Below are 13774 nucleotides of genomic sequence, written 5' to 3'. Positions count from 1 at the left end.
AATAATTGCACTGTGCTGCTCTGTGTGTGCGGAGCGGTGACTTATTCTACACTGAACAAAAATGCATCATATATTCAAAAGTATATATTTGAGCCACACCCGTTGCTGACAGGTGTATAAAATCGAGCACACAGCCATGCAATCTCCATAGACAAACACTGGCAGTAGAATGGCCCGTACTGAAGAGCTCAGTGACTTTCAACATGGCAATGTCATAGGATGCCACCTTTCCAACAAGTCAGTTCATCAAATTTCTGCCCTACTAGAGCTGCCCCGGTCAACTGTAAGAGCTGTTATTGTGAAGTGGAATAGTCTAGGATCAACAATGGCTCAGTCGCAAAAGAGTAGGCCACACAAGCTCACAGAACGGGACCGGCGAGTGCTGAAGCGCGTAGTGTATAAAAATCTTCGGTTGCAACACACTAATAAGTTCCAAACTGCCTCTGGAAGCAACCTCAGCACCAGAACTGTTTGTCAGGGGCTTCATGAAATGGGTTTCCATGTCCGAGCAGCTGCACACAAGCCCAAGATCAACATGCACAATGCCATGTGTTGGCTGGAGTGGTGTAAAGCTCGCCGCCATTGGACTCTGGAGTGATTAATCATGCTTCACCATCTGGCATTCCGAAAGATGAATCTGGGTTTGGTAGATGCCAAGAGAACAGTTTGGGGAAGGCCCTTTCCTGTTTCAGCATGGCAATGCCCCCGTGCACAAAGTGAGGTCCATACAGAAAGGGTTTGTCGAAATCATTGTGGAAGAACTTGACTGGCCTGCACAGAGCCCTGACCTCAACCCCATCAAACACCTTTGGGACGAATTCGAACGCCGACTGCGATCCAGGCCTAATCGCCCAACATCAGTGTTTGACCTCACTAATGCTCTTGTGGCTGAATTGAAGCAATTCCTCGCAGCAATGTTCCAACATCTAGTGGAAAGCCTTTCCAGAAGAGTGGAGGCTGTTATAGCAGCAAAGGGGGAACCAACTCCATATTAATGCCCATGATTTTGGAATGAGAGGTTTGACGAGCAGGTGTCCACATACTTTTGGTCATGTACTGTATAAACTCAGCATTGGTTTCATGTTTCATGAAAGCTGAAATAAAAGATCTCAGAAATGTTCCACGGCCCCATGTTGCAATGATATGTACACAATTCCTGGAAGCTGAAAATGTCCCAGTTTTTCCATGGCCTGCATACTCTCCAGACATTTCACTCATTGAGCATGTTTGGGATGCTCTGGATTGAACTGTACGACAGCGTGTTCCAGTTCCTGCCAATATCCAGCACCTTCGCACAGCCGTTGAAGAGGTGTGGGACACCATTCCACAGGCCACAATCAACAGCCTGATCAGCTCTATGCGAAGGCGATGTGTTGCGCTGCATGAGGCAAGTGGTAGTCACACCAGATACTGACTGTTTTCTGACCCACGCCCTTATCTTTTTTTTAAGGTATCTGTATCTGTATTCCCAGTCATGTGAAATCCATAGATTAGGGCCTAATGAATTTATTCCAGTTGACAAATTTCCTTATATGAACTGTAACTCAGTAAAATCTTTGAAATTGTTGCATGTTCCGTTTATATTTTTGTTTAGTGTACAGTAGGTTCTCTACTCGCTCCAGCCCTGCCCAATGCAAAGAGTTATGATCACATAGTGGCATGTTTGAAGCGACCTTTCAGCCCAGATCCGTTTATTTTCATAATAGTAAACAAAATGCAAATCAGAATATCTCCAGTTTCGTTGCTGGTCTGCGCAGGTTTTCGGTGTACCATAATTTTGGAGATCAGCTGGAGCCGATGCTGCTTGACAGAATTGTTAGATGAGTCTATTGGCTGAGCCCAATCTGATATTTAGTGGCTGAGGTAAAAGCCTTGGCAGCTGAGACTGCTGCAAATAATGCCTGCCTGCTTCACCCTGAAAGACCAGGGGCCTCATTTATAAACGTTTATAAACGTTGCGTAGGCACAAAAGGTGTACGCCACTTTCTAAGCAAACTTTGGGATTTATAAAAAACAAACTTGACGGGAGAATGTGCGGTCCTCCACAGACACTTTGACCCATACGTACGCACATGACCTGGAGAAATGACAAACTGCGACTCCGATGGCAGAAGGATGAAACTCGAGAAATGCTTTGAAATTGATGCCATTGTGTAAAATAAATCGAAATATTACATCTCATGTATTATATATGAAGTGTTCCCTGGAGTGCACACAAAAAAAACACACAAAAAACATGATTTAGGATAATAAATACAAACGGAGATATCTGTTTTTGCAAAAGAACCCCTGAAATATGTTGTACAGTTTAATCGGGAATCATATTTAATTGGATCTGTAATTATTAAACAATATTTGCATGTTGTGAAATTTATTTTCATAAATAATAAGGTGAACAGTTTAAACTGATGCCGTTTCCGATGCCTTTGTCAGGCAGATACGAGTGCACAGTTTCATATATTGTTATCACATGTTCGTTGCGCARAACTGTCAATGTGATTTTGGCCCAGTCATTGTCAGGGTAATTACCACACCTGAAGGTTTTATGCAATTGGGTATCTTTGACAATCAAATGGGTGGGTATAAAAAGGCATGTAATTACAATGCGTAGTTACGCACAATGGCTGCTTTGGCACTGTTGGAAGATTTGGCGAATGGAAGAATTCGGAGAGAGCGAATTTTCAGAGACCAGCGAGATTTACTGGCCAATGATGATGAGTGGCTTATGAGCCGGTTCCGATTRCCAAGAGCTGTTCTCTTGGATCTCTGTGCTGTAGTGGGCCCAGCATTACAGAGAAGCACCCGCAGAAACCAAGCAGTGCCTGTCCCACTTCAACTCCTTGGCAACCTCGTTAATAGTGTCGATGGTGTCTCTTTGCGTTTGCAGGACTGCATCTGTGAGGACACGGCCGCTGGAGGGTTGTGACGCACGAGGTGCGGTGGAGACGCCGGGGGTGGGAGCACTCAGCTCGTGCTCAGCTGCAGCACCACCGACCCCGCAGGAACACGCAGCGACTGAAAATAGATGTCAATTGTTTGTAAATAAATGTTTAAACACAACTTGAATCTGTTTGGTTTACACTTTTCAAACGAGGTAATACTAATTACATACCTGGATCATCCGGTGCGTCTTGCATGTCCGTGTCCACCTCCGTCACTACTCCACTCTGGAGGGATTCCCCTATAATACTGGCAATCGCTCATCAAGTGGCTTGAGCTCCGGTGGCACAAACACTTTGTCTGTGTAAGGCTATGCGCCTGTTGGCCTCCACTTTAATGTTGGATAACGTCTTATTTCTGAGAGAGTCTGAACTTCTGAGCCAGCGGGATTCACAGCGTCCGCCACATGCTGACACTCTGACGCCTGTTTGGTATTTGTAATGCTCACACTGTGTCCACCAAACAATATATTTTTTCTTGCTTCAACCTCCCCTACAAGAACTTCCGTTGAATATTAATTMGGGGCGTTTCACTGACTATCTATAGGCAACTATGAGCGGTAAAAGGGTAGGACAAGACCAAATTTTGAGTTGATTGTGATTTATAAAGGGAAACTGGCGTGGGAAGTGTGTGCACACTGTGTTATAAATCAGAATATTTTTGTGCGTAAGCACTTTCTGTGTTTCGTCCGTACKCCACCTTTTGACGTGAATCCTCCGCACAGTTTTATAAATGAGGCCCCTGGTCCTCCAACTGTGCCTGACATTCGTCTCGCTGAACGTAGTAGGCCGGTGCTCACGGAGGGGGGGGGGCAGTCAGAGTCTAGAGTCCAGAGAGGACTTCAGAGCCTGTTTCAGATGTGGAGGTGCCCATCATTCCAACAGCTGTAGGTTTAGTGTTGCAACCCGTCACTACTGTAAATGGAGAGGACATATAGCTCGACTTTGTTTGACAAAGGTCCCAGTCCCAGGCCTCAGGCAGCTCAGTCATGCCCACTAGGACCACACAACAGACACACTTGGTAAACTGTCACCCAGACTCTGAGAAGTATGTTGTCTATAGTATCCATGGGAGGCCACAGCCTGAGAGGGAGAAGTCAATTTTTGCTGCACCCAGTGTTGAGTTCCAGAGGTTCCACATTGACAAGGATGGCGTGCGACCAACCCAGGATATGGTAAAGGCCATAAAGGCCTTCTTCCCAGAACAAGTCTGAGCTCCAGTCGTTTCTGAGGCTTCTCAACTTTTTCCCCCTGCTTGATAAAGCTACAGCCCTGGCATCGCCTACTGGACCCGGCCTCTCCCTGGAGTGGGAACGACACTCATGAAGAAGTCTATAAAGAGGCAAAGCAGCTGCTGCAAGCAGATGGGCTGCTAGCCCACTATGATGATAGAAAACCCCTGTTACTGGTCTGTGATGCGTCTCCATATGGGCTCGGTGCCTTGTTTAGTCATGTGGAATCTGATGGTCGGGAGGCACCTGTGTGCTACGCATCTAGGACCCTAACTGTCACTGAACAGTACTCTGCACAGCCGGATAAATAGGCCCTGGCGAACATTTTTGCTGTCAAGAAGTTCCATCAGTATTTGTGAGGTCGCCATTTTGTGGTCTACACCAACCACAAGCCCTTGCTGGGCGTGCTTCATCATATGAAGCCCATGCCCCAAAAATATTTTCACTTGCATGGTCAGATGGAGCCTGATACTGGGACCCCATAGTTATGAGCTCAGCTATTATCCAGGGAAGCAGTTGGCTAATGCAGATTCCCTGAGTTGCCTGCCACTCACTACCCCTTTGTCGAGGCACCACCTCACTGGGAAGTGATGACGTTGGAGATGGTGCCTGATGCCCTTCTCTATGCTTCTAGGATAGCCGCACTGACCTTCAAGGATCCTGTCCTGTCCCGAGTGCTTCGCTGGGTGCTGCATGGATGGGCCTCTGAAGTTCCTGGCAGAGAGTTTGGGCTTTAATGGTATCGTCGGAACGAGCTGTCGGTTCACAAGAATTGTGTGCTGTGGGGCAGTCGGGTTGTGGTACCTGGCCTGGCGAGGGAGGGGATCCTTTCCATGCTGCATGATATGCATCCTGGAATAGTGAGGATGAAGGCACTGGCACAGAGCTATGTGTGGTGKCCTGGGATGGACATGGAAATTTAGGCTGTGGTGCGCAGCTGTGTCACCTGTCAGGAGTCACATCAGGCTCACCCAAGGCTGCCTTGCACCCATGGGAGTGGACAACAAAGAAATTGTTGTCTTCATATAGACTKTTCTGGGCTATTCAAAGGAAATACTTTTCTCATTATGGTAGATTCCCATTCAAAGTGCATGGAAGTAGCCATGGTCATCTTGATGCCCTCTGGTGCTGTAATAGGCACCCTCCATTTGCTGTTTGCCATTCATGGGTTGTGTGACGTCCTGGTGTCAGATAATGGAGCTGCCTTCACTTCTGCGGAGTTTAAGGAGTTCGCTGGGCGGAACTGAATCAGACATGTCACCACAGCCCCATAACATCCGTTCTCCAATGGCCAAGCTGAACACATGGATCAGACAACCAGGGAGGCTCTGTCTATGATCTCGGTGGGTGACTGGCAGACCTGAGTGTCAAGGTTCCTGCTGTCTCAACATGTTATGACGGCCTCTACTGGGAAGAGTCCAGCCTAGCTGTTAATGAACAAGCGATTGACAACTGCTTTAGATCGGCTGCACCCGGACATGGCAAGTGACATGCGTCTAAGGCAGGAGGGTGATGCAGACAGGGGACGTGATCATTTAAGGCATTTTCTACCTGACGAGTCTGTGTACATGAGGAACTACTCTGGAGGCCCTATGTTGTGGAAGAAGCCACTGGACCTGTCTCTTACAGGACTCGGACGCCTGATGGTCAAGTGTACCACCGCCATGTGGATCAGCTGCAGGGCCACTAAGCTGCAGCCCCCTTTGCTGCACCCTCTCTCATTGGCCTGGATGCCCTGGACACCACGCCTTTAGGAGGAAGTGCCAACTCCAGAGCCAAACCCTGATACCCAACTTGCAGCTGAGCCCTAGCCTAAACTTACCTTTCTGCCTCCTCGTTATTGTATTGTACTTTCACGGCATAATAGTTTCTAAGATATTGACATGCACTCAGCACACTCCACATCATCTCACCAGCGTTCCTTTGTTGTAGCTTTTGCTAGTGTGAATAACATTGTCGCTTTGTGTGTGTGTGTGTGTGTGTGTGAGAGAGACACACCTCATAATAACATGTTAATGGGATACAGTTCACCTGCTTGAAATCATCAGAGCACAATGAAGTGATTCATTTCCATTGCATGGCTTTCAAATGAGATTTCACAGGCACACACGCACCTCTGTGAAAAGCGAAGGTCAACTCTGGCATCAACACAATGCTCTCTCACAGTAACTCAAAGTATCCTATTACACTCTGTTGTGCCCCTTTTCATCTGCTCTTACAGCACTTTACTATGGCCATGTTTTAGTGGTGATCTACTCTATACTGTGTGTGCGTGTCCGTGTGCTGTTCCCGTATTTAGGTATATTTAACAGGATGCAATTAGTAGGTTTTATAATACATACATAGGAATGTGTCCAGTAAGACCCATCAAACAATAAAACATGTATTGGTCAGATTGAAGCATAAATCTTATTTTATTAGAATGAAATGCTACCATAGGGTCACAGGGTCACTGTGTATTTACTTGACTTACAGATGGTTACCCCAAGGATGAAATGATTTACAGATGGAAAAGGAACTCCATCGAAACCTCAGACCAGAAGTACTGGCGCCTCTACCAGTTTGACTTCATGGGCCTGCGGAATACCACTGACGTCCTAAAAACGACAGCAGGTACAGTAAATGAGTAATCGTACATTTAATACCCAAACAGCTGACCTTCTGTTTTTCACAATCAATCAAATCAATCCTCATCACAGCCCTTCGTTGGCTCCTGTGTTCTCCATCCAATTTCTCTCTGAATTATTAGATACTGACTCGTAAAAATTCCAAGGAAAAAGGAGAAAGTGTTATTTTTAGCTGTTTTTTAATCAAATGGTCTGCATTTACTGTAAATTATCTGTMATATTCTCCTGTCTATTAGCAGGGGGAGACAGCAGGCATTACCAGCTGGTGTCTTGAGGTCTGGTGCCACCACTCTGGCTTAAGTCAATTGATTTTCCAGTCTTTGTAAGCTATTGCATTGCAAAGACAATTGCTTTGCCAGTTTTGCAAGATATTGCCAGAGAGCAGAGACAATGCCTTCTCTTGGAAGATAGTCAAGATATGTAGTATTATTGTACCTTGGAAATGACAAAGACAGCATTTGGCAGGGCAGAAAACAGGTTGAAATTGCACTTAGGAGTAGTACTCTGGTAGTAGACTTAGGAGTAGTACTGTGGTAGTAGACTTAGGAGCAGTACTTTGGTAGTAGACTTAAGAGTAGTACTGTGGTAGTAGACTTGGGAGTAGTACTGTGGTAGTAGACTTGGGAGTAGTACTGTGGTAGTAGACTTGGGAGTAGTACTGTGGTAGTAGACTTAGGAGCAGTACTTTGGTAGTAGACTTAAGAGTAGTGCTCAGGGAGTAGACGTTGTCTTTATCATTCACTGTGTAATAAAAAAGGGCACAATGAAAGTGCATTTACCTGTCTTCATAATTCATTGTGACATTAAACATATTGTTTCTCTGTAGATTGCTTGAAGCTCATCAGAAGGTCCCCTCCGGTATAAAGGCAAACATATTTTTAAACAAACCATCTGGATTAAAGATTCAAAATATTTAATTATTCACTTAAATTATTTTCAAAGGCCTATGATGTRGTTTGGTTTTAATACTGAATCCTACATCTATTTATTTACAACAATCATTCCTTGCRACTAAGGTTGTGTTTTACAAACAGGTATCTAATTATACTCATGAGTGGTGCTTGCTGGAATTACTTTGTAATACATTTGTAATGCATTCATGACAGCATTGACGATTAATGTAGCAGCGTTTCAAGGGGCTGATAAATTGATCTCATGTATGAATCCTCAAGCTGTAATTAACCCATATTGACCCTATTCTCAAATTTCATAGGTGACATTGTTCATGCTGTACTTTATTCGTTTTGGAGAACGATGATTTCATCTCCATATTGAAAATAAAGTCTTGAAAACTCAGGTGATCCAATAAATGATGTGTTCTACGTATGGTGCACTGTGATACAAGACCAAGTTCTGAGTGGAGAACTCATGAAAGCTAGAGTTCTTCCACAGATCTTCCTTCAGTTCTGTTCAAGGAAATTAGACRTTTCTCATCTTGTTTTCACTTTTTCTTGACTCCCAGCTTGCATCATGCTGCATGATGATTAGCTAGCTTGCTCCTGCAGCTAAAAATAGCATGTCATTAATTTACATCTCAACAAACTCTGAAAACAAAGCGTTAAATTTCTTCTTCTTGTTTTTCATCCAGCATGAAATGAATAGGTATTGTGCTGTAGCGTGGTAATGAGGACAGTGGCGAGTGGACAGTTCCCATGCCACCGTGCCATCGGGGACTTCTGGTTCTACCGCTGTTATATCTGCCTCCTTTTTTTCTATTGTTACAGCATCCCTCTTCMAAACCCACCAAAGTAGACTCCCTGAAGCATTGTGTATGGTGCCTTGTTCTGTGGTTCCCCCTGATGCTAGCTCTCATGATTATCTCTCTCTTACTTTCCCTCCCTCCATCCCTCTCTCCCCATGCTGTCTTGTTCTTGTTCCACCTGACGCTCTGATTCTCCGTCAATCTCTCTCTGTCTTTCTCCCCCCCCCCATCTCCCTCCCCATGCTGGCTTGTTCTTGTGCCACCTGACGCTCTGATTGTCCTCAATCTCTTCTCTTTCTTCCCTCCCCCCCCCTACTCTCCCCCTCCCTCTCTTCCTCCTTACCTCCTCCCTCCCCCTCCTCGCCCCTCACTCCATATACATCCCCCTCTTTATCCCTCTCCCTCTCGCCCCCCCCCCCCCCCTCTCCAGGTGATTATGTGGTCATGACAGTGTACTTTGACCTGAGCAGGAGAATGGGTTATTTCACCATCCAGACCTACATCCCCTGTATCCTCACCGTGGTGCTATCCTGGGTCTCCTTCTGGATCAATAGCGATGCCGCCCCCGCCAGAACAGCACTAGGTACCTGATCTGAAGAATACCATTTGGCAGGATACACACTGATATTATAATAAGTAGATGATGAAAACCCAAGGGTTCAATCAAACCTGTTCCACCAGTGWTCATGTAGTGTACTGTATGTGTTCAGCAATGACTACCACTGCATGTGTTATTCTGAAAGGAAAAAAATACATCTGAAGCTGGTTTGTTGAAAAGGTGGTTACCAACTCTTGGTACCACAATGGAAGATTGCATGAAAAATCTATATTTTATTGTTTAGACTAGAGAACAATCTGCATGTGTTTATGCAATGTTACGTTCTGCTTTCAAGATTCTTGAACCGTCTTATTTTGTTTATGCGATGTGCTTGTAATTTATCAAGGCTTAACAATTACCTTTTTGTTTACGTTTGTAATTCATTCATGATTTTTCCCCGATGCATGCTTTCCATTAGTGCATGTACATTCGTCTGGATTATGTTGTTGAAGGTGATTGGGAGTTTGAGTTGAACTTTGCGGTAAGTACGATTCAATTCCTCCAGGCAGCTCTTGTAGCGGACCTTGATCAGGTCATTTTTTGTCTTCAAGATCAAATATATCACATTTAGTCCAAATTACAGTATTAGCATTATACCTGGCCTTTAACTAAGTGACAACACAAGCACATTTGCAATGGTGGTTAAACAAGTCAAAGCTGAACGTGTATTAACGAGTCCGTTTCATCACCAAACCATCCACTCCAATCACATCGAATAGTCTCGCTCGACTGTCTTGACACCTGTTACGGCACGGTACAAAGATAAGCCCGGAAACATGTTTGTCTTTCCCCTAGCTAACAGGCAAGGATGCTGACTGTAGGAGTAAAGAGAAATATCCCATTCTCGTTGATAAAATCAATTATTTAGTATCTATTCTGGGGCATGAAAGCGCAGCGTTGATTTTTCCGGGCCTTCCCGCTGATCGATAGCGGGTTGAAAAGAAAGAGGAGTGATAAGGAAAATGGGCGTTTGACTGCAAAGAGCAGGAGATATGTCAGAGTGGCTGGTGGTGGTGGTAGGGGGCTAAGGAGGAGGCAGGTGCTGACATGCAGGTGCCCCCTGGGAGTGTAGTGTGTTTGGCAGTGACGGGGTGTAGTGGGTGACATTCCCAAAGAGTCAGGTTCACAAGGGCCACCACAGATGGTAATGACTATCAGGCTATACCTGACAGGGATGCTCAGTTCAGTGACTCATATAGTGTGACCCCTCCCACTTCTTTTGTCACTTTCTTTTCTCTCTTTCTTTCTTTCTCTCTCTCTGAGTCACAACAGCACTGTAGACTGATATCTTTGTACAATGTTCTTTGTATTTGTATTATTTTCTATGTGTTGTATCTGTTCATATGACATCTATGGGTCTTTGTGTCCCTAATGTAGTGCAGGGGTACTGACATCTTTCTACATGCATTATTTGTATCTATTTTATTTTCTGTTCTATTTTGTGTTTTTACAACGATACCTTTTTCTCATTCATTACATTTTTTGCCATTTTATTTGGAGGAACCAATTAAAGGTGCTCTTACACCTTGCCTGTTTGAAAGTTATGAAGGACCTCTGCTGACTAAGTGCCAAAGTATGTATAGAAGGTAAGGGAAATAGGTGAAGGTCATCACCGTGGCCAGTAGAGTCTGAAGGAAGGAAGGAAGGGGGGGATTGAGTATGAAATATCAGCTCAAAATAGATGGGCCTTCTTGTCTCCATGGTAACTGCTTGAAAACAGCACAACATTCAGTATCAATGAGAGGTCCTTGTGATGTGCAAAAAGTAGAGAGAAGATGTTGTGTGCTGTGTGTGTGTGTGCGTGCGGTGTGTATGTATAATAGTGTTGTTAGTGTGTGTGTGTGTGTGTGTGTGTCGTGTGTGTGTGATGTGTAGTGTGTGTGTGTGTGTTGTGGTGTGTGTGTGTGTGTGGTGTGTGTGTGTGGTGTGTGTGTGTGTGTGGTGTGTGTGTGTTGTGGTGTGTGTGTGTGTTGTTGTTGCGAGCTCACACCCAGCATTTTATATCAAAGGCTCTATACATGCTAAATCTCAGCTGGTACATTCAGCTCACTTTTCAATATCCACACTGAGAAAAAATACAAATGCAAAATGTAAAGTGTTGGTCCCATGTTTCATGAGCTGAAATAAAAGATCCCAGAAATGTTCCATAGGCACAAAAAGCTTATTTCTCTCAAATGTGGTGCACAAATGGGTTTACATCCCTGTTAGTTAGCATTTCTCCTTTACCAAGATAATCCATCCACCTGACAGGTGTGGCATATCAAGAAGCTGATTAAACAGCATGATCATTACACAGGTGCACCTTGTGCTGGGGAGAACAAAAAGCCACTTTTAAATGTGTACTTATGTCTCAAGTTTTGAGGGAGAGTGCAATTAGCATGCTGACTGCAGGCATGTCTACCAGAGCTGTTGCCAGATCATTTAATGTTAATTTCTCTACCATAATCTGCCTCAAACGTTGTTTTCGAGAATTTGGCAGTACATCCAACCGGCCTCACAACCGCAGACCATGTGTAACCACGCCAGTCTAGAACCTCCACATCCGACTTCTTCACTTACGGGATCCTCTGAGGGGTGGTGCTGAGGAGTATTTCTGTCTGTAATAAAACCCTTCTGTGGGGAAAAACTCATTCTGATTGGCTGTGCCTGGCTCCCCAGTGGGTGGGCCTGGCTGCCAAGTGTGTGGGCCTATGCTCTCCCACCTATGGCTGCACCCCTGCTGAGTCATGTGAAATCCATAAATTAGGGCCTAATGAATTTATTTAAATTGACTGATTTCCTTATATGAACTGTAACTCAGTAAAATCTTTGAAATTGTTGCATGTTGCGTTCATATTTTTGTTCAGTATATTTAAGCGCTGACAATGTATTAATGTAAACGTCCATTTATTTCTAAAGTTAAACTACTTAGAGACACAAACTACCCTCGTTAATTGATCAAATATCTTAAAAACATATTTGCTAAATATATTCAGACTATTGCCAGAGAAAACTATTGCCGTCGTTTTGCCAAGACAGATATCAAACAGTTAGTACCGGGTGGCAGGTAGCCTGGAGGTTAAGAGTGTTGGGCCAGTAACCGAAAGGTTGCTGGTTCGATTCCCTGAGCCGACTAGGTGAAAAATCTGTGTAATGACGCTGACTTTGTCCTTTCAGGTATCACCACTGTGTTGACAATGACCACCCTTAGTACAGTGGCCAGGACGTCCCTACCCAGGGTCTCCTATGTGACGGCCATGGATCTCTTCGTCACTGTGTGCTTCTTGTTCGTCTTTGCGGCCATGATGGAGTACGCCATCCAAAACTACTACGCCTACAGGGCACAGAAGCCCCGCTACAAAAAGACAAACAAGACGCAGAGACTGGTGAGCTTTCCTCTGTACGATGTAATGGTGTACCTTTCCTCCGTACGATGTAATGGTGTACCTTTCCTCCGTACGATGTAATGGTGTACCTTTCCTCCGTACGATGTAACGTTACGATGTAATGGTGTACCTTTCCTCCGTACGATGTAATGGTGTACCTTTCCTCCGTATGACGAAATGGTGTACTTTCACCCATACATGTAATGGTGTACCTTTCCTCCGTACGATGTAATGGTGTACCTTTCTCCGTACGATGTAATGGTGTACCTTTCCTCCGTATGACGAAATGGTGTAACTTTTCTCAATGCAGTGTAATGATGTTATTGACATGGACCGAGGTTTTGTTTTGTTTGTCACAGTCATAGTTCTAGCCATGGTAGCGATTATGGTCTCAGTGGGTGGAGGTCTAGTCCATCCTTCATATCTCCATCCTCTGGCATCAGTCACACTGTGCATGGCTGTGATAGTATTACAGTCAGTGGCTCTGACCTGCATGGTAGCAAATTGGGAGGTTGCACCCGGTGAGGGTTGAGGTCTGTCCATCCACCATCCTCCATATACCCATTCACTTGACTGCCGACCGGTCACACAGTGTACTTGGTAAATGGCGTGTCATAGCGTGTCATGTCATCATGTCATGTCGTGTAATGCTGTCGAGCCAGTGAGTGAGTCCCAGCTTCGGTAGAGCACTACGCGAGGGGTTCTACTCTTTGCCTGCCTGGGCTATGACAGTGTCCTGCTGGGTGTGGGAGGACACGGCCCGCTGCGGAGCTTTAATGCATGACAGCACAGCTCCACTCACAACGTATCAGATCTCTTTTCTCTCTTCATCTCTTTCTTCTCTGTCTCTTTTCATCTTTCCATCTGTCTTTCTCCTTGTTTGCCCACATGTATTTCTTGTCTCTTCTGTCTGGCTTTTGTTGTCCCCCCGCCCCTCCCTGCTGCCTCACTCTCTCCCTCTCAGTATCTAATTATGAGGCCTTCCTTCTCTGTCCCCTCATCACATTTCTTGCCCCCCCTCCCACCCTCACTCTCTCACCTCTCTCACACTCCCTCTCTTTCTCTCCCTTTATCGCTTACCCATCTAAGGAGATGGCCTTCCTCTGTCCCTCCACAGACCTACTCGATGCTAGACATGGGGCCAGGTCCCCACGACTGTGGTTCCATTGAACAACAACTACTCATACTGGCAGGACTATGAGGACGTGTACGAGTGTCTGGATGGGAAGGACTGCCAGAGCTTCTTCTGCTGTTACGAGGAGTGAAAGGGGGAGGGTGGAGGAAAGGACGCATCCATGTCGACATTAAGAG

General features: G+C 45.2%; 1 protein-coding gene across 1 annotated transcript in view; it reads left to right on the top strand.

Annotated features, from left to right (window-relative positions):
* The window catches only part of LOC111953154 (gamma-aminobutyric acid receptor subunit gamma-3), a 43080-nt gene that overhangs the window by 27354 nt on the left and 1952 nt on the right, over positions 1-13774 (top strand). The window contains 6 exon segments of the mRNA XM_023972236.2: positions 6647-6784; positions 8931-9083; positions 12255-12463; positions 13581-13606; positions 13608-13723; positions 13726-13771. Of these exon segments, the coding sequence (XP_023828004.2) occupies positions 6647-6784; positions 8931-9083; positions 12255-12463; positions 13581-13606; positions 13608-13723; positions 13726-13771 (688 nt within the window).

Source organism: Salvelinus sp. IW2-2015, linkage group LG27 (genome assembly GCF_002910315.2).
Source record: "Salvelinus sp. IW2-2015 linkage group LG27, ASM291031v2, whole genome shotgun sequence".
In the NCBI taxonomy this organism is placed as follows: domain Eukaryota; kingdom Metazoa; phylum Chordata; class Actinopteri; order Salmoniformes; family Salmonidae; genus Salvelinus; species Salvelinus sp. IW2-2015.
The sequence above is the reverse complement of the archived record's forward strand: the minus strand, read 5'-3'. Positions and strand labels throughout refer to the sequence as shown.